This window comes from Pinus tabuliformis, chromosome 2_1 (genome assembly GCF_031772625.1).
Source record: "Pinus tabuliformis cultivar Carrire ecotype Pingquan chromosome 2_1, CPIR1, whole genome shotgun sequence".
Taxonomy (NCBI): domain Eukaryota; kingdom Viridiplantae; phylum Streptophyta; class Pinopsida; order Pinales; family Pinaceae; genus Pinus; species Pinus tabuliformis.
In genome coordinates, this window is record NC_142299.1 from 53,533,239 (window position 1) to 53,555,750 (window position 22,512).

At 39.1% G+C, this 22,512-nt stretch overlaps 1 protein-coding gene across 3 annotated transcripts in view; it reads left to right on the forward strand.

Moving 5' to 3' along the window:
* The window catches only part of LOC149198752 (uncharacterized), a 254,354-nt gene that overhangs the window by 186,361 nt on the left and 45,481 nt on the right, over positions 1–22,512 (forward strand). For all 3 annotated transcript variants that reach the window (XM_089402146.1, XM_089402147.1, XM_089402148.1), the window contains 4 exons: positions 14,449–14,557; positions 14,887–15,158; positions 15,299–15,426; positions 15,757–15,991. In XM_089402146.1, the coding sequence (XP_089258272.1) occupies positions 14,449–14,557; positions 14,887–15,158; positions 15,299–15,426; positions 15,757–15,991 (744 nt within the window). The remainder of the gene's footprint in view (positions 1–14,448; positions 14,558–14,886; positions 15,159–15,298; positions 15,427–15,756; positions 15,992–22,512) is intronic.

The following is a 22,512-nucleotide window of genomic DNA, read 5'->3' on the forward strand; positions in this document are numbered from 1 at the left end:
TTTATCCTACCTTCATCACTATACTCTAGACCATCATGTTGACTGTGATCATGCGAGAGTGTATTCCATGACTGCAGGATCATTGTGATCTTTCTTACACCGAGACAGTGAGATCATGTAAAGATAGTGAGGGATCCGAAGATCTTTCCATTACATATATATACATTGACTGTTAAGAAATAGATCCACCGAGATGAGATACTATTCCTCACTATACTGAGGTCCTTACTATCTCATTTATTCCGAGACTGTAATGGTCATTGGTTACTGTGGCTCTTTGTTATGCAGGGATTGTATCCTCCGAGAATGATCATTTCTGCGGCTTTGTTATTGTGCCACAATTGTAGTATATATATATGTGTGTGTGTGTGTGTGTGTGTGATTGAGAGTCGAGACAATGTCTAACATCAATCTTATTAGGCCGAGAGAGAGGTTCTATCACTGCTGTTCTTTGTCTAGAGTCTAGACTTCTACAGGAGTATCACCGAGGCCTTGATGCCAAGACTGCTATGCGAGATCCATTGACACTGTGCCTTTGTCCTAGATCTTTGCTACTCCATTCAGCTGAGATCCTCACAGGTATGTCGAGATCACTAGTTGTGCAATTGTGATATGTCTAGGTAGATTTGTATGCTAAAACAGATATGCCGAGAATGTCTAATCCTTCAATCTTTGCAACGTCCATTATACAAGGTTATTCCTGCTCCATTAGACCGAGGTCATATATATATATATATATATATTGAAAAATATGTATAGTCGAACCTAATGCCGAACCTCATTCGAACCTGATCGGAAAATTCGAATTCGAATCAAACTTAATCGTTGTCGAACTCGAATTCGAACTCGAACCATGTGACATAGATTTTAACTACATCAACCTCCTAGGGCAAAATTTTGGGCCTTGTTGCACACCTTCTGTCAAAGTTCCAAGGAAGCAGATGTATCAATTTTTGCAACAGGATTGGATCATCTATTAGCAGTGTAGCAGTTTATGTTTCATTGTAAGCCCATTCTGCAAGTTATGTAATGTAAATGATGCTAGTAAGACCATAAATGTATATAACAACCTAGGTAAGTCTATTATTTTAGCAAGAGTTTCATCCTAGGAGGTTTTTCGTCTCACTGACTCATTTTGTTTCTAAACATGGATGGTCGACAGAGTTTTTCCCTCCAACCTCACTCCAAAGCTAGGGTGGAATTCTTCGTCAAAGTCTTAGGTGAGTCCTAGTGTTCTAGTCGAGTCTTATGTAAAAGTGATTTGGGAATAATTTAAGCTAGTTAGCTAAATTATTTTATTACAAATCACTTGGTCTACTAGATCATGTTGTGTCGCAAATTGGGTATGTATTTTGAGGGTGTAAGTCGAACGAGTATTCCCCCTTTGAGGGTTGAAATTGTAAATCTTATGTAGAAAATATTTTAATGCATGGACCCTCATACTTAGACACCATGCTTAAAATATTAGAGGGTGGAAAAAACATTACATCCCCTCAAGTGCCAATTAATTCATTTTTTCTGGCAATATAAAATAAAACCCTCACCCAAAAAATTAATTAATTAGAGTCAAATTAAAATGCCTCAGAGAAATTAAATTCTCCAAGTGGAAACATTCGTGGTTCTAAGCAGAATTAATTTTTGAAGGTCCCTCCACCAAGGGAATATTGGATATTTCAAGAGAAAATGGACCCTTGGACCTTGGTGGTTAAGTCAAAGTCATCTTTTTGTGGAAATTAGCTCAAAATAATTAATTTTGAGCTATAATTAAAATGAAATTAAATGATAAATTCAAAAATTCCTCAAAAATAAAAATTCAACCACTAAGATTAAAAGATGATAAAGTATTTTTCGACGATCAAAATTTCCCTACCCAATGACAACAGGCCCTACCCAGGTATGATGATATATGGTTCCGAATCCTAGAGAACCAATGATCATTTGAACCCAAAGAAGAGATGTGGAATATAGGGTTTATAATGTGACATGGAAAGTGGTAACTATCGAACAGGGAGAGATGGGACTACGCTATCTCAGTCGGGGTTTTCCAAATAGTGTCCCTCCTATATCCATTGGGCCATTAGGGGACGTCCCACTGGATTAGGATGAAAGATTAACCCCCCATTTAAGGTGAGGGAACAAGATTGGAGTCGAAACCCCTCTTCCTTCCAAGTTACCCCATAAGCCATGTCAAATGCCTAAAATACAAACAAACATAAGCACCTGATTGCAAAATGAACAAAGTACCTTTTGATCAGATGCTCACCTTCCAACATGTGCTCTTTCCAAATGGGTGAGGAAAAATATGATTGATGAGGGTGGTGGAGATATGAATGGCACATCGTCATTGGCTATTAGTGGTCATTGGCTGGCTGGCTAGAAGAGATTATGAGACAAAAATTTCTCCCATGGGGTCACCCACTTTTGGTGGGTGATAGGTACAAAGAAATGAAATATTGATGATACCTAGATGCAATGATGGAGCTGGTGAGGAAGAAATGTAACATACTAGGAAAACAATGCACCATGTGCTGGAGGACAAAAATAACTAAGAAGAAGGCATGGACCCACCATGCAAGAACAAAGTGAAAATAGTGGCTAGAACATCATGAACAATGGGAGATAATAGGGTGATCTTCTCAGCATTGGTTGAATAGGAGAGAGGGGCCTCCATCAAGCTTAAAAGATATATGATATACAACTAAAGAAACCTCCAACAATGGTGTAAACATAACTAATCCATCCACTATGCTGATGAGAGTGAACGAGTATGAGAAAGTGATTGTGCAAAGTTATTCTCTTTGAATACCATCTTGCCCTTGATTGGCCAGGCTTGAATTGACTGGGTAGTACCAAGAAGAACATGTGCACCATGACAATACCCTTATCTTTAAAAATTCTTTATCCACACATGTACCTTTCCATTGATGAATGCCACCTTTGTCTTCCATTACTGAAATGGACCCTAGTTTCTTCTTGAGATTAGGTACACTACCTTGATCCAATTGAAGAGTAATATTCCCTACACCCTTTACGAGATAGGTGGCATCGTCTCCAAGAATAATCTCCAAGTTGGTTTCCTTCTCTCTCAGATTAGGGAGAGTTTCCTCGTGTCCGATGAAGTGCCTTGAAGCACTACAATCAATAAGCCAGATTCCCAAAGAGTCTGGAGGAGAAGTAGTGGAGATGGCCAATATAAGATAATACTCCTTTAGCTTGTCAGAAACAACATTTGATCCTTCATACCAAGAGTTCCTTGCTTTCTTGAAGAGTCGGCCATTTTCCTGATGACCTACATTCCTTTTTGCCATTTTACATGTCATTCCTTCAATCATTGAAGATGCCCCTGGAATGATTGTTACCATCATCAAGTGATGTGTCCCTTCTATTTGGGCACTCCTCATAATGGCCAAATTTATTGCAAGCAACACATTTGCCTTTCCTTCCATCCTTAGATCTGGACTTCCCATTGAAGTGACCTTTGGGTAGGCCACTAGATGCTTTCGCTATGCCACTCTGATAATCTTCTTTGCTTCTACTTCACCCTTGGTGAATTTTAAGAGGGATGAGTAACCTATTGAGTCTTTTGACCTTGTCCAACTGTCTTCGGTGATTGCTCTTTCACTCTTGCTTGGGCTTTGTCTTCACCTTAGCTTTGATACCATGTTAAGTTTAGGTATGCTCTATGCTAAGAGCAAATTTACTTCAATTTTCCATAATAGCTCAATATCAATTCCAGATTAGCAATCACATTTAGCATGATAGTAAAATGCAGATAGAACATAAACATAAATCTCAGAAGACAAGCCAAGACAAGAGGACACAAAATGTAGCGCTAGTCAGGGACAAACCCCAATGTGGGGAAACCCTTGATCAATTCTTCTTATGTTCTTCAATAGTTCAACAGAGAGAGAGATAGTACATATACATCAGAAGTCAAGATTTTGACTTGTCAAAATAAGAGCAGAGATCTTCTCTAGGAAGATGACACATGAGGCAACAGATTTGAACACAGGGAGTTCCATCTCCATGCTATACTCATCACTGTGCTGCACTTTCATCATCACTATGTTGGACTATGCTGCATCCATCATCATGTTGCATTCACTATGTTGCACCTATCACTGTGCTGCACCTTCATCATCACTATGCTGCACTATGTTGCATCCATCATCATGCTGCATTCACTGTGCTGCACCTATCACTGTGCTGCACCTTCATCATCACTATGTTGCAACCATCATCATGCTGCCTTCACTATGTTGCACATATCACTGTATTGCACCTTCACTATGCTGCATCCATCATCATGCTACATTCACTATGCTGCACCTATCACTGCGATATTTCTTGTTATAGGTCTTAAGGTCTTTTGCTCCATCCATTTGATTGTGAGAAGACAACACCTACAAGTATGTTGTCTATACATATGTCAAGATAGGATACTGCTCCTTGTCATGCTTCAAGAATGTATCCAGACCTGTTCCATACATCTGAGTTTGTGATTGCTCCTAGGTCATCTCTGTACCTGTGATAAATCTTCTCCTATGACTGCGTAGGAGCTTCCTGGTCAATGTGATGATCATCCTCCATTAGGACAATGTTCATAGAGCTCCTTCATTGACAGCGAAGAGCTCTCATTAGTATCCGCGCTAGGGTATACCTTCTCATTAGGACTGCGTCTAACTGTGTGAGAGAGTACAACTAGGGCTCCTTTTGGAGCATCCATTGGCAGCGTATATCTTGTTGCGTATAAAGGTCTCATTTAGGACAGCGTGAAGGGATCCTCCTCTAGCTATATGGAACCCTCATTTGACTTGTGGAAGAGACCTCTTCTTTCCAATGATTTAGAGTGGAATAAGGCTAGTAGTTAGGGCCTGCGTTAAACCTTCTTCCATGACCGTGTTAGGTTCACTTCCATGACAACGTTAGGTTCTTTATTAGGGGAGCGTTAGGGCTCCTCCATACCAGCGTTGAAGCCTTTCCTTCTTGTGATATAAGAGCCTCCTTTTGGGCAGCAAAGATTCCTCTAATGTAACAATCATCCTCCATGAATGTAGATGAGGGCAATGTATAGATCTCTTTAGACAACATCTAGGGCTAGGGAAAACCTTCTAGGGTTGCGTATTCTCTTAGGTACTCTTCCTTGCACTAAAACCCAAACAAGTGGAGAGGAAGAGATCACAAGAGGTGTGTGTCAAATGACTTGCAAGCCACCTCCTTTTATAGTAACACGTTGAGGATAGATGGGGGCAATTTGGTTGTTCGTCGACCTTGACGAATTGTCGCATAATAAAAATAAATTCATATCTCCATGAATACATGTCAGAATCGGATGATCTTTAGATCAATCCTACACCTCTCGATGAGAGGAATCCAAAAAAAATATTAGCTGCCATAAATAATAAGACCCACATGGAGTTTGGCCCTAGTTGCCAATTTTAACACTATTGCTATAAATGCCTCTGATTACGCTGGTGCCTTCAGTTCTCTTGTGATCTGCAATGCTCTGATAGCATGTTGAAATTTCTAAGTCTAACACGTCAGAAATTCTTCCTGCATTATCTGATTTATTTCAACTACTTGTCTATTTCTTAACAAGTCATTTAACCATATAAATACTGAAAGTAAACACAAATGCAGTCTCAAACATTTACAGATCATCAACTGAAATAACAGACAAACACACAAGGGATTTTGGACAATCGTCCCTTGAAAAACCCAACTTGGGATTACCTGTGCAGCAGTTTTGAGGGTTTTATTATTAAGCAGCTTTCTTGAGTACAACTAGGGTGCCAAACTGGCTCACCCAACAGAGATATCTATTTGGCAGTAATACCTCTCTTTAGAAACAGATATTCAGCAAGTCTGCTCCATGAAAATCTCTCCAACGCTTCTTTGAGGCTGTGCGTCAGCCCTCGTGGCCTTTGTGTCACTCTAAAACCCACTGCATCAGCCTTCTGCTGCTCTGCGTTTGCTCTCTAGTCTTTTGCGTCACCAACGCATGCCCTGCTAGCCTCTACGCAGTCACTCTGGCCCTTTTTGTGGCTCCCGCTGGCTCTGCATAGCCTCCTTGATCTCTACGTTGGTCATTCGACACTATCTCTACCTCTCTGCTATGCACTCACTGCCCTTCACTACAACTTAGATCACTTGTTCGAATTTTCTCAACAAATTCCACTCCAGAAAAATCGAACTGACTGGTCAATCTTGGTGTATCTCCAACTGACCCTCAAGCCTCCTCTTATACTTTTTCTTTCGAGTCTTCAACGATCAAGATTAAATCCCTAATCAATGGCTAAGATTAGATTTGGCTTGATCCATGTCATTTAGAAGCTTCTCACCTAGTTTTATATTTATACCCATTAATATTTTATTTTTCCTAAGTTTAGACTTAAGAACTTCATTACAAATATTAATTATTTTAATATCTCTCTAATTGGGTGGAATTTCCTCAAATCATTTCTGGGTCTTGGAGATCTCATGTGTTTTAGCCTCTCCACCAATTTTCATGGCTAGAGCACATTGGATGCTACCCCAAATCAACAAAACTCAATGCGGGAAACCCGGTGCAACAGATATGAGGCTTTTATTATTATGCAGTTTTCTGAATACAAATAGGGTGCCGGAAATGGATCACCCTTTAGAGAATTTCCTTGACAGAAATACCTCTCCTCAGAGAAAGGTATTCTAGTTGATCAGCTACTGGATAATTGATCCCATAGCAACTTCGACAGTTCCTTAGCTGGACAACGAAAGCTACTCCAAGCTTCTCTTTGGAATTGCGTCACCATCTTCTGCTCTGTGTTTGCGTCTCAGCTTCCAATTTGCCCCACGAAAGTACCTCAGCGTTGCCTCTTCAGCTCAGCATCAACTCTGCTAGCCTCTGTGCAACCTCTGTTGCTTCTTCGTCAGCCTCTTGGCCCTCTGCATCACCTGTGCTGGCCTCCTCAGCCTTTGCGTAGTCGTGGCCACCTCTGCGTCAGCCTTCCAAGGTTCTGTGCTGTCTCTCTGACACTTTGTCTGCCTCTCTGATATGTATTCTCAGCCTTTTGCCACATTGCCCCTCGCTGCAACATATCACTAACACGATTTCTCAGCAAACCTTGCTCTAGAAAATTGAATTCTTGATCAACTTGGTGTATCTCGAATTGACCCTCAAGCCTCCTCTTATACTTTTCCTGTTGACGATTCAACGGCCGAGATTAAGTCCCTAATCAACGGCTAAGATTAGATTTGGCTTGATCCTCGTCATTTAGAACTTTCTCACCTATTTTAATACACATTAATATTTTAATTTTCCTAATTTTAGACTTAGGAACCCCATTAAAAATATTAATTATTTTAATATCTTTCCATCTGGGTGGAATTTCCCAAAACGATTTTTGGGTTTTGGAGATCTCATGTGCCTTAGCCTCTCCACCAGTTTTTAAGGCTAGAGCACATTCGATGCTACCACAAATCAACACTCCCTCTTGGCGAGGAATGTGCTCTAGTAATGCTCCACCACTGAAACATCACACTGATCCTTCGCACCGGTACCTGTGTTGATGCTTGGGTTGCTGCCTCACATCCTCTGCATTGCTGCTCCCTCTACTGCTGCCCATGACACTGCCACTGCCACTGCTACATCTGTACTACAACTATCTCTCAATATGCTCCCCATGCTGCCCTTAGCACTGCCACTGCTAATTGCGGCACTGCAACTTAGTTACTGAGAAGTAGGTAACTGACTTCCCCAAATACTAACATCCTAGTCAGTGTAGAAGCCTCGTGATGCTGAAACTGCCTCTATTGCTAACCCGTGCTCCTTTTGCTGCCACTGCGCTGCTGCAAACACCTCTGTGCCTCTAACATTGCTGCAACCTCTGCTGCGTTGCTACAGACTTTTGCACTCTAGCCTTGCCTTGCTGCTCCATCACACATTGGTCCACTTGACATCTGTCATCATGATACTATCGTTAAGGGCTCCCCTAGCCAGATGTGATCCAAGAGTTTGGGAATCTCAAGGATCCTGCCCCTAGTATGTAGTCCTCTTGACTACAACTCGATGTCTCCCCAACACTTCTCTAGAGGTGCATGAGCACTCGTGGCACAATTGTCATTAGTTTCGATCTCTTTCTCCATGTTACCTTGAGCTGCCTTTGAATCAGAAGCCTCTCCCTTGTTTTTTTCCTGGGATATTGGGATGCATAATGTCCCAGCTCCCCACAATGGAAGCACTTAACCTTGGAGATGTCCTTCTTCTTCCTCTTCCCTTGGTGTCCCGCAGATGCTAGAGCCGCATCCTCCTCCTCCTCTTTCTTGATTCGACCTCCTTTGCCACTACTCCCAGCCTTGGTCATCTTCCTGATCTCTTCCTGGCGAAGAGCTGCCCACATCTCCTCCCAACGGGGAAGAGTAGCCCTACCCAAAATACTTTGGACAAATGTATCCCACTCCTCGAAGACTGCATTCAGGAAAGTCTTGACCATAAATTCTGGATCTGATGTAGACACCACGGAAGTAAGCTGGTCGCGAATCTCCTGCAACCTGAGAGGGAATGGATCTATATGCTCTTCCTTTTGCATCCAATATGACCGCAACTCATTCTCCAATAGCATCTTTCGCTGCATGAAAGAGCCCTAGTATAAGGTGGTCAGGGTGTCCCACATCTCCTTTGTTGTGTTCTTCTCAGCAATATGTGGTATGACATGATCTTTGACCCCGTCTAGGATCATGCACTTCGCCCTTGCCATTGCATCCTCATACTTCTCGTTCTCAGCTGGGTCAACTGGGATAGCCACGGTTTTCAAGGCATAGTCCTTGATGCGATGTCGATCCAGGACTGCCAGGATCCTAGCCTTCCAGATGACAAAGTTGGAAGCCTCGTCCAACCTGTCCTGATCCCTTAGTCTGTTCACTGCCATTTCAGCTCCTCTTCTGGACTCCCTCTGAGTCTCGACTCCCCTCTTAGAAATATCCCTCTAAGTACTGATTTCCCTTCTGGAAATCCTCTAGCCAACTGTCGAATTGCTTCTCTCCAATCCTCCTTGCAACTGCAACTCGGATCTGGATTCCTTGGCTAGAAATCCGTCGAGGTAGTGACTCCCTCTACCTTGGCCCTGCCTCCTTAGACACTGCTTTGCTTCGACAGAAACAGGGTCCCACCAACTCCTCAAATCACAATTTTCCCACAAGTCCCCAAGCCTCAACAACTGAAGAAACTGAGCCTTTCAGGCTCTGCGCAATCCTGGCAAAGGTTGAATCTACTCCTCCTGGCCACAACGTCAATCCTTCCTGGCTGAGAAAGATGATCGGGCACTGCGTAGGTCTGATCTGCCGCTCTCCTGTTGAAGTTTCCTTAATTTAGAAACCCTTCGTGCACTTTTTCTGATTTATTCCTACGTACTTGTTATTTTTCTTTAACAAGTTATTTACAAAGTAAATACTGAAAATAAACACCAGTGCATGCTCAACATATTACAAATCAACAACTAAAAGAAACAAGAACAAACACACCACATGAAACCATTATTTTTGGACCAATGTCCCCGGAAAAACCCAATGTGGGAAAACCGGTGCAATTATCTGAGGGTTTTCTTATTAAGCAATATTAGAGTACAATCTAGGTATCGTAACTGGCCTACCCAACAGAGAATTTCCTTAGTAGCTATACCTCATAATTTGAGAGAAATCTCCTGGCTGAAACCTCGGAAAACCCTTCTGGTAGCTCCTTAGCACAAAACTGCCGCTGCAACCCCAGTGTCTGCCCAATCTGGACTGCGTCAGCCGTTCTTAGCCTGCGTCAGCCCCAAGAGGCCTTGTGTCAGCTCTAGGAGCCTCTGTGTCAGTTACACTGGCCCCTCTGGTGCTCTGCGTCACTCTCCTTAGCTGTTGCGCTGCTCTCTTGGCACAAACTCTGCCTTCTTTGTTTCTCTGTACTCAATGCCCCTCAGCTGCTCTCCCAATCACTGATTCTATCTCTCTTAGCAAACCCCACTCTAGAGAATAGAATGACTGATAATTTGGTGTGATCTCGAAGTGACCCTCAAGCCTCCTCTTATACTTTTCCTGTTGACATCTCAACGACGGAGATTAAGTCCCTAATCAACGACTAAGATTAGATCTGGCTTGATCCATGTCTTTTGGACCATTCTAACACAGATTCATATTAATACACAAAAATATTATATTTTCCCTAAGTTTAGACTTAGGGATTGCATTAAAAATATTAATTATTTTAATATCTCCTGATCTGTTTAGAATCTGCCCAAACCCTTTCTGGGTATTGGAGATCTCATGTGCCCCAACCTCTCCACCAAATTTCGTGGTTAGGGCACATTTGATGCTACCCCAATCAACAGCTCCGCCTTTGCGCTGACCCTCCTCCTGGCTCGAAATGCGGATGCAGGCTCTGCATCACTTCTTCTCTAGTTGCTTTTGCTTTGGAACAACGCTGCCTCTTAGGACAACTGCTATTGCAGCAAATTTCATATTTCCGCTGGTGCCTTCAATCCTCGTGTGATCTGCAATGCTCTGATACCATGTTGAAATTTCTAAGTCTGACACATTAGAAATCCCTACTACATTATCTGGTTTATTATCTCGTACTTGTTCTTTCCATTAACAAGTTATTTATAAATATAAATACTGAAATAAACACAAATGCAGCCTTAACACATATACAGATCAACAACTAAAATAACTGAGACAATCGCACAAGGGACACCGTTATTTTTTGGACAATCGTCCACCGAAAAACCCAATGCGGGAAAACCAGTGGAGCAGATGAGGATTTTATTATTATGCAGTTTTCTTAATACAACTAGGGTGCCAAAAATGGCTCACCCTTCATAGAATTTCCTTGGCATAAGTACCTCTCCTCGAAGACAGATATTCTGGTTGATCAGCAATCAGATGATTGATCCCACAACAACTTCGACAATTCCTTAGCTGGACAATGAAAGTTGCTCCAAGCTTCTCCCTGGAACTGTGTCACCCTCCAGGGACTGCGTCATCCTCTTCTACTCTGCGTCTGCCTCTCAGCTCTCAGTCTGCCCCACGAAAGTACCTTAACGCTACCTCCTTAGCCTAGCGTTAGCTTTGCTAGCCTCTGTGCATCCTTCGCTGCTTCTGCGTCAGCCTCTTGGCCCTCTGCATCACCTGCGCTGGCCTCCTCAGCCTCTGCGTCAGCCCTCCAATGCTCTGCACTCTCTCCGACACTTTCTCTGCCTCTTTGATATGTATTCTCGGCATTCTGCCGGACTGCCCCTCGCTGCAACAGATCACTAACTTGATTTTTCAGCAAACCCTGCCTAGAAAATTGAATATTTGATCAACTTGGTGTCTTTCCAACTGACCCTCAAGCCTCCTTTTATACTTTTCCTGTTGACAATTCAACGGCCGAGATTAAGTCCCTAATCAACGGCTAAGATTAGATTTGGCTTGATCCTTGCCATTTAGAACTTTCTCACCTATTTTATATTAATACACATTAATATTTTAATTTTCCTAAGTTTAGACTTAGGAACCCCATTAAAAGTATGAATTATTTTAATATCTCTCTCTATGTGGAATTTCCCAAAACGATTTTTGGGTCTTGGAGATCTCATGTGCCTTAGCTTCTCCACCAATTTTCATGGCTAGAGCACATCCGATGCTACCATAAATCAACACATCATTGAATGGAGTCAAATTGTCAAGAACCTTTGGGACATGAAGACTGGATGAGCCATTAACACGAGTAAGTTGAAAAGTGATGAGAGTTTGGTAATAGGAAGACTAGATGAGTCATGACAAGGGTACAATAAACTGTGAAAATGATTTGTGGTTTTGAATACAGGAGTCTTTTGAATTAATGATAATAATGTTTATTTGTGGTTTTGAATACAGGAGTCTTTTGAATTAATGATAATAATGACAATTATGACGGTTCAGTGTCTTCAATTAATTGGCATGACTGCATCTGAGAAAGCTGTCAAATAGCTAGAAATTGAAATCAAATTTTGAGGACTTGGGACAGGAGAGTCACACTGAAATTTACAACAATCAGAGTCATAATTATTTTTATAAATACATATCTGTGTTGCACGGGTACCCGCACCCGGGGGTGGGGTTCATGAACCCGTCCCGGGTTCCCGCACCCAAGTACCGGATTCGGGTACGGGTTCTTCCCAGACGAACCCAGAAGAACCGGGTTCTTCAAAAAAAATTTGGGGTTCTTTTCCTTTAATGGGTTCTTGGGTTCTTCGGGTGCTTGGGTTCTTGGGTTCTTCGGGTTCTTCGGGTTCTTCGTGTGCTTGGGTTCTTCGGGTTCTTCGGGTTGGGTTCTTTGGGTTCTTCAAGTTCTTCGGGTTGGGTTCTTTGGGTTCTTCATTAAAAAACTATATTAAAAATTTAATTTTCAAATAATTTTTTTTTATTGAAATTTAAAAAATGATATGCCATAAACAAATGATATGCCATAGAATATAGAATATATGCCATAAACGAATGATATCGTTTTTGGAGTCATTGATGGTCATTGGTCTAGATTGTCCTTCAGAGATGGTTGTAAGGTCTTCCGAATGTTTCTCAAGGAAATTTTCTGCCATCATTTCCAAAGATTATAGTTTCCAAAGATTGTCTTTGTTCACATGCCTTAGCATTGCTCTGTGGGCATGACGTGCTGCTCAAGGGTAATGAATCATTGTAAAAATTTATCAACAGTAATAAGTTTTTCAAAACTTATGAGCGACACAGTATTCTGAAATCATATATGATTATGATATCTCAATATTATAAAAGGAACATTATGGGTGTACAATCCCACAAGCAGAATATCATATCATATTGGTTGTAGCTTTGTGGAAATATTTAATAAGGTGATGACCATAGTTGGAAAAAAAAGGGTAGCTGTTTGCACATTCATGAGTCCCTTCCTACCGTAGGAGACTCTTATAATCAATCTCTCCATTAGTCTTATGCTATAAATTTATAAAAGCAATTTCAAAACTTATGCCCAAGGTTTGTTAGAGTCTCAATGTAAATTATGAATCTCCTGTATTTGTGGATCTTCAATGCCTTTAATATTATATGGCATCGAAACCAGAACTGGAAAAGAGACCTCTTACTCTGTAATTTGAGCCTGCAGATTCTTGTAAATCAATTTGGAATGAATTTATGAAACATTCATTCCTGAGCCAAATAAGTTAATAACCATCAAATTATAAACTGTAAATTCACATATACAGGTTCAGACATTTTCGGTCAAATAGAAAGTAGGATTGAGACCAGCCATAAGCTGTAATCAGCTGATGCTGTTAAATGGCGAAGGGCTATTTTGGAAAATGGCTAAATTAAGTATCAAAATCTGCCAATTTCTCACAGCATTCTGATAACATCATGTTAAGATTAAAATTAGGAAAATATGTCTAAAAGAATAAGCGTGTTTTGTGGAAGGGTAACACTGCCACTGTTTTAACTTTTTGGGATTGCTTTACCACAGAGCACACCATGCATGGGGCAGGTGGATGGTTAGACATCAAGAAAAGTCTAGACCACTATCAGGTTGAGAAGAATCTCCTATGAAAAAATTGTGTTTTTATATGGGAGAGACTAAACATGTTTAAATGATTATCATTAAAGTTTTCTTGTTTAAAGTTGAAAAAATATACAAATTCAAATCTAATATATATTATTAATTATAAATTTATAATTTATAAAATATAATTATCAAAATTTAATATTATTATATTACCCAACGAACCCACGCACCCTGTTTCCAAAAATGCCGTCCTCGTCCCCGTCCCCGCACCCACGTTTCCTAGCAACATAGATACATATTGGTTTGATTGGCCTGATCTCGTACTTTTAATTGGAACATGCAAGCCACTGTATGCAATGGTCAATGTACAAACTGGTAGCATAGTGAGAAAATCCTAATAACATCCAAAGTTCTTTTTATCTCATTCAAAGTGATACTGGAAATGATCATGTAAGAGCATTGCTTAGTTGGAGTTATAGGTGAATGTTGCTCGTTGCTTTTTATGTAAAACAAAGCAAAGCTGAAGGGCATCTTTCATAAATAGATATAGTTTAAGAAATGGACTCCCAATTAGAAAATGCATTATGATGTTTGTTAACACTACACATTTGAACGAGGTGCTTGTATATTTTAATTTTGAAAGTGTACAATGTTTTGATGTAATGTCTACATTAATCAAGTCCAATATTTATGATTGGAAGTAGAAATTCCATATCAATTAAGTACGTTCCAAATTATGTGTTATATTTAGAAAGTTTTAAAAACAATGAAGAGAGAGGAATCATCGATCATGTTAGGAAATTTGCAATATGTCAGTGCCCATCGTACAATGTGTATATGTATTCATGCATGTACATCTATGTGTGAAGATGTTGTGTAAGTTCAGCATGTCAGAGATACAAATATTCCTTCTATTTACCTGACAGGGAATAGATATTTTGCAGGAATGCCCTATTGGCACTTTTAAAGATACAAATGGATCTGATATATCATTATGCCAGCCTTGCCCCCCTGAAGAACTTCCTCATCGTGGAACATATATAAGTGTTCGTGGTTAGTATTTTTTAGTCTAGGTTTTAAATAATTTCAGAATGCTATTCCCAGTTGATAAATATGATATTGAGAGCAACCTAGACAATTTATTTCATTGGCCATGACAACTATGGTTGTTTTGTATTAAACCTTATTCACCTTTGGGTATCATGTTTTGAATTGATTGGGAAACCAAACATGAAAAGCAGTTCTTGGGATCCGGATACTGGGGATATGTTGAATGAGTTTATCCATCTGAAATGTTGATTATTTATTTTCTTGTGCTTAGAAGGAAAAGATTGTACTTGTATCTGTCAATAATAATCAGTTGTGCTGAAAATGTATTGCAGGTGGGGTGACCCAACCTTCTTGTCCATATGTGTGTCTTTCTGAAAGATATCATATGCCATACTGTTATACTCCATTGGAAGAATTGATGTACACATTTGGTGGTCCATGGCTCTTTGGGCTGCTACTTTCTGGCCTCCTGGTGCTTTTGGCTCTTGTGCTGAGTGTTGCACGCATGAAATTCATTGGGACAGATGAATTTTCTGGTCCTGTCGCAACTCAACATGAATCACAGATTGATCATTCATTCCCTTTCCTTGAATCACTCAATGAGGTATGAAGGTAGTAATGTTATGGTTGTTTTTCTTATTTATTACTTTGACAACAATGTCAATGTGCTTTTTGTTCTGCACTCCCAAGAGTGGCTGCTATTGCAAATGATTACTTATTTGGGGTTTGGTGTTTGGGATGCAGGTTATGGAAAGCACTAGAACAGAGGAATCAGAGAATCATGTGCACAGAATGTATTTTATGGGGCCAAATACTTTTGGGGAACCATGGCACTTGCCTCATTCACCACCACACCGAATTAATTCTATTGTGTAAGTGATTATTCTTTTTCAAGAATAGTTGTGTTGTGGCCTTTTCTGACTAAATTTAGTGAAAGGTAGGCTGATCAGTGTTCTGGTAAAAATATTTAATAGACAACATTCCATGGGACATCCAAGTGAGGACATTAAATTGGTCAAGTTTAGAAATGAATAAGACAGGATACAGTGATACACATGATTATTATAAGAAAAAGAACATGGAAAACACAACTGGTGTAATGACATCGAAGATGATAGGTAATAGTTAGCTTTAGGTTGTTTAAGATCCAAGAGTAGATGACATGTCACTCGATAATCATTTTATGCCTACTGACTCTGCAGGTATGAGGATGCTTTTAATAGATTTGTTGATGAGATTAATTCTTTAGCTGCATACCAATGGTGGGAAGGTTCTGTGCATAGCATTTTAGCAGTACTTGCATATCCATTTGCTTGGTCATGGCAGCAGTGGCGTCGCAGAAAGAAGGTTCAGCAACTTCGTGAATTTGTGCGATCTGAGTATGACCATGCATGTCTTCGGTCCTGTCGTTCACGGGCTTTATATGAAGGGCTTAAGGTAATTTCTCTCTATTTCAGATTGTCTATCTTATAGTGTTCAAAACTGCTTGTTTAGCGCAGTTCTTAGTAATTTGTCATGTAGCTCCAATCAGGGTGATTGATGTTAAAGTGATTTTTTTTCCTCTTGAAAAATTAGCTTGCACTGGTCTGGATAGGATATTTAATATTTATTGCCTGGATATTACATCAAAGGTATTTCTTTGTTACCCATGGAATTTTAGGTGAAACAGGCTTTGGTAGATTTATGTTCTTCACTTGAGCTTACTTACAAAGAAGCATCCCTACAACTGCAAAAATGATGAATGTACCTTGCTAATATGAAAAATAAAGCCACGATTGGAATTCTACTTGTAGCTTATCTTTATTTCTCTTAAATGTGAGATATTTAAATTATTCGCCTATCTTAAGACTCAAACATGAAATATTGAGCATATGTCTCATTGTTAAACGTACAACTTACATGCTTATTTTGTTCTAATATGGTGGCAAATATCTAATAAAATTTCGTCTTTTACTTTATGTTTGCATTATTTGTTTATGACTTTTGTTGCTCTTACCTCTCATTTTGATGTTTGTTATTCCTTATTTGTTTTAGATAGCTAATGTTACATTGCTTACATTTCTTTTTCTAGGTAAACCTTCTTGAATTCTACCCTTTTTGTGCTCTATTTTCTCTTTGAGCTATATTCATAATGATTGCTTGGCTTAATTTAGGTAGCATTCTCCATTCTATGTTCGTAACTCATTTTATCATCATGGTATTTTCACTCCATCATGCATTGTCTCTTAGCATTATTAATTTGGTCTTCAAGTCAATGTACGTTTAGCACCATGAGGATGACTAAATATTCTCGATCACTGCATAGACATTATTGTCGCACAGATTGTCATGACAACGCTCAGACCGGGGGCTGTCACCCTGATCCCCGATCTCTTCGTTTAAGCCGTCTCCCGAGGCTAAGGGGGGTAGACCACCCTATGGGACACAGGAAGACCAACTGTGGACCAGTTGGGTTGGGAGACACAGTGAGGCAACTTAACACTTGATTGATTTTAGAAATTAATAGACCAATGCCTTATGGAGTAAATGATTAAATGACTATTTATCAAATGCTGCAGAAATATGAACTCATTAACAATCATTTATCATCAAATAACTCAAACAAAGATTAACTTTTACCAAATGCGAGGTAATCAATAAATGCTCAATGCTTTAACAATATTCCAGCAATTAAAATTAAAAAAAAAATGGTTTAAATAACCATGCAAATTTTAAATGCTAACCAGTTATCAATTTCATATAGTTCATTTCCAAATGAGCATTTGAGCAAGTTTAACCACATAAAAAATGATAAATATTAATCCCACATCAAAATTTTAGCCTTAGCAGAAAAGGTGCATCAAAATCGAAAGTATGACAAATCCTTGAGCCAAGACTGAATCTAGCAAAATATTTCCAATATATATATATATATATATATATATTCAAATAAAACAAAACTAAACTAAGCAAAGGCTAAAGTCTAAATAAATGAAACTTAAAATCTAAATAAAAATCTAAACTATAAAACAAAATAAAAAGGCTTAAAGATTATTTTTTATGCCTTTTGAGTTTTTTAGATCTTTTTATATATATTTTTAAATATTATTAAAGTCAAAATTTAAACAAAAAAACCCAATAAATCTAGAAACTAAAATCTAATCTAAATTAAAAGAAAACTTTTTATGCTTTTTATGATTTTTTGTTTTGTTTTTTGTTTGTTGTTTATATCAAAAGCTAAAATCAAATATATCTAATTCTAAAACTAAAAGAGATGAAAGGAGAAATCGAAAGCTTCTAATCTATTCATATAACAAAAATGAAAGTCGATTTTATCTCTCTCTCTCTCTCTCTCTCTCTCTATATATATATATATATATATTATTTTTTTTTAAATTTTTATTTTTTATTTTTTATTTTATGAAACCTAATTAAAATTAAAAAAAAGAAATGAAATGTTAAAACTGAAACCAAAAAGAAAATCTAGCTTAAAACCTAAACTAAGATACTCGAATACAAGCCAAATATAAAAAAAAAATCGAAATGCTTTGTTTATTGTTTGAGCAGGTGGCTCGTCGATCCAAGGAGGCTGCGGAGGAGTTTTACAGTCAGGGATACACAACGTGTTTTCTCCTTGTAGGTTGGATAGGCGGTGGGATGAAGACGTGATGGTCTTGGCAAGAGAGAAGAGGGCAGGCGTAATGGAGAGGGAGCGAGGGATAACAAGCCAAATGCGGGCACGGATAGGGAATACGCAGCTGGAAAAGGAAATGGCAGTGTGACGAATGGATTTGGAGCAGCCGGAGAGCAACGCAGAGAGTGAGCTGCGGGTTTGATGGAGATGAGGAGATTCGTAGGATAGGGAGAGACTGCGTGAGGAGAATGAAACGCGTGGGGCGATGGACGGGCAGAAAGCTGGAGCAAGGTAGGGATGGTGGAGCTTGCATAAGTTTGAAGGAGATTATTGGGCAGCGTAATGGATTCACGCAGATTGAAGGAGCAGACAACGGATGGGAGATAAGGATTTGCTGGACGCCGGTAGCAAAATGAGAGCGGATGTATGATCTGACAGAGAAAACTGCGTGGAGAGATAGAGGGAACATACGATGATGGAAAAATGTTGAAGCTGCCAGAGGGTTTTGCTAAGAGCAGAGAAACAATCACTCCCATGTGCGTGGATATGAACACAATTTGCCTCAAAAAGAATTTAATTTCTCAGCCACTAAAATGGAAACCCAAAAGCTCAGAAAATCACACAAAAATTTCTGGGACTGAATTTGAAACCCTCAAACAGCAAAACAGTGACCCTGCAAAAAATTGGTTGTGAGGTCAGATCTTACCCCTAGGGCCTAGATCTGACTTCCAACAAAAATCTCTTCCTGCAACCTGCAAAAACAGAAAATCCAAAGGCAAAATATGCAAGAAATAAACCCAAAATTTAACTAAATAATTACAGTTTTTACAAACTAACGACTCTCAATAGCCAGATTTGTCAATAATCCACAGAAATATTTTCAAAATGTTAGATTTACTATGAGATACTTCAGAAATTCTCTCATGCATTCAAAAGATAAACTTAAACGATAGACCCAGAGTCGAAACTGGCTGGGCTCTATAGGAAAATGCTTTGCCGGAGTTGGCTGGTTCAGCCGAGAACTTCCCCAAACACCCGCTGATCTTCACAATCTAGATTTCCTGCACAACTCACTTCAACTATCAATAAAGAGGGAAAAAACAATAGTAAAACCCAAATCCAATGGAGATACCTGCCATTATTTTCAGAAAATTTATTACCATTTAAACCCTAGTGAGTGAACAGGATACCTGTGTTCAACATCACTCTTCAACAAGCTATTACCAATGGCTGAAATTAAATTTATGCAGAAAAATGAAACAACTTACAACATTTCAGGAGAGTAACACCAACAAGATTTCAACCCCAAAGTCTTTCTTTATTGCACAAGAAAAAGATTGCAAGAGAGCTTTCTTCAGCACAAGACTCACAGATTGAATGATCTCAAATGACCCCTAGCACCCTATTTAAAGGAAAAAATACCAACGGCTAGTTCAAGTGATCCATGTCAAAATGATCTCGACCGTCGATGAGGATCAAAATCCCTTTTAATCTCAGCCGTCGAAATTTTAAATGCATTTTAATATATTAAAAAATTAAAACTTTGCATTTATTTTCTCAAAACTTTGACTTATTATTTTCTTTTATTTTAATTTTATTTTTGATTTTTTAATTTTTTGATTTTTAATTTTTAATTTTAATTTTGTTATTATTATTATTATATTATATTTTTTAATTTTTGGATCCTCGAACTTACCCTTTTGGAAAAATCACCTAGGACCTAGGACTTAGGACTTATGAGGGGATAAAACATTTTCTAACCCTCAAGACACTTTACATCATGACTTTTACAATTTTAGATCTCAAGGGGGAAAGCCCATTTGACATAGACCCTCATAGACCACCCAGTTCTGCAACACAAACATAATCTAGCAGATCATTTACATAGACTCGACCAAGTACACTAGGATTCCCCTAAGATTCTAATAACAAAATTCATTCTGGCTTTGGGGTTAGGCTGAAGGAAAACTCTGCCGATCATGGATCGGTGAGAAAAAAAACCTTCCAGAACGTAGATTATCACTAGAAAATTAGGTTTACCTAGGCAATTTACATACATGATTAAGATATGCTAAGATTATTTACAAGTTACACATGTAGACTGGGTTTACAACATAACATGATCAGGTCGACGATGACTGTCGAATGGCATGGACATGTCGATCAAGCGCTATCCCTTTTGCGAAAAAAGGGGGTGTACTGCTATGGGTAGTTGACACGTAGTGGTCAATAGACATGATATGTTGACTCATCACTACAAACACTAGCTTTTTCTATATTGCTAGCAGATCTTCATCATTGCATGCTATAAGAGCTTTTGCCCTAGCTTCCACCTCACTTTTGTTGGAAAATGTAACTAGGTTTGATCTTCATAATGACATGATCTTTGTAAATAATGAAACAAAATAAATAAAATTATTTTTGTATGCCTTGCTTCATGGGTTTCATAAGCAAGAGGTTTACTTGATAGTGGCTCCCATTATTTATTATTGAGTCAAAGAGTCAATGTCATATATGAAAAGCTCTTCTTGAGCATGAGTCAATGTATATAACTCTATAAATACATCTAGTCAGCCCTCCAATGACAAGCACTTGACATCCTCTTCAAAGTCAGCCTCCAAAACTGTGGAAAGATCATGTCGGCTTGCATCAATAGACACATGCATTCATATTGTCATGTCGGCTTAATATGTGAGACGAATTAATAAAGGTAGTGAAGAACTTGGATTCATCTGAAATTTCGGAGGGCAGTCACAGAAAGGATTTCGGATGTCACAGCGGAGTAGTTTCAGAGGTCTGTCCACAGTTCAGGAATTCGGATCCTCTGCAATTTCGGGTGGGTACAGTCTCTGAGATTTTCGCATATCAATCATAGTGAAGAAGTTTGATCTTACTCTGAGATCCGAATAGGCAATCACAATCAAACAGTCTGTGGATCTCTCTGAAGTTTCAGATGAATAATTGCAATAATCAAGTTCGGATATCCACAGAAGTACAAGTATGATCTCTTTGAATTCGGGCCACAGTCACAGTAAAGGAGTCATGTCAAGATACATAAGGAACAACGAGGAAATAATTAGGGCTAATCACAGAAACATGAAGAAAGGTTTCGATGTCCTAACAAGGAATCACAGTCCAATGGAGATACTACAGTTCAGTGGCATCAAGGAAATTCGAATCTTTGTGCTACACAGTTTGGACAAGTATAAACATATTACAGTTTGAGGAAACTACTGATTGGTAATCTGAAGACTAAGTTTCGGTCCTATCTAAAGAAGAACTCAGTGCCATCACAGAAGTAAGGTCTCATGACAGTGAGGAGGTCTCACAAAAGGAGATCACGATGTGAAGACAATGATAAGATTTTGATGATGACAATGTCTCGTTGCTCAGAAGGTCGAAGAGGAAGAGGAGTCGTCAAGAAGAAGGTTGACTGTCAAAGAGGACGTGTGTCTTAGTCTTGGAGTGGCTATTAGGTCAAGGGTCTTGGTCTTGGTATTCGTCAATTGGAATCTCTATAAGAAGAATTTGTTCGGGTTTTCCTCTCAAAGAGTGAGAGGTTTTGACCCTGGTAGAGAGCCAACATCTTGTGTTCTTGTCTCTTTTGTTTTGGTAACTATTTGATGAAGTAAGAAAACACACACTAATAATAACAAGAGAAGATTGTGCTAATAAGAAAAAGTAAAAAGTACCTCACAAATAGTTATCATTGTCGGAAGAATCTTATTAACCTAATTGCCCTAGATTCTTCAACATGGTATCAGAGCTAAGGTGTTGAAGTCAAAGGAAGGGTAGCAAAGAGACATTCAAGGATCAAGTTTCAAGAAGGGCATCAAAGCAAGTTGAAGGTTATCAAAGAAAAGGATCAAGATCTACATTGAAGAATCAAACCCTGATTTTGATCAAACCCTAGATCGAAGAAACAATCTACAACAACAAGAGCTTTTGTTTCCATAGTCATCATCAAAAGGCCACCAAGACCCTCATCAAGTTGTCTACAAAGCAAGGTAGCCCAGAGGATCTTTAAAACAAAGATCACATCATCTTGGAGAAAGTTGAAACCCTAGAAGCAGTTCTGATCTACACTACAAAAGAAGGCAAAGCATATTGAAGGCGAGAAGGCATTGTCATCATCTTCAAGGTTATAAAACAAGCAAGGATCATCTCCTTGCCCTAGAAGAAGATCATCCGAGGAAGGAACAAATCATCCTCATCAAAAGGAGCAACCTTTTCTATTGGAGAAAGGCTTTTTCATTTGAAAGAAGATCATCCAAGAGGGAGCTCTAATACATCTTCTTCAACCATCATCAAAGTGATCAAGTAGAAGAGTTCATCTTCACTTGTC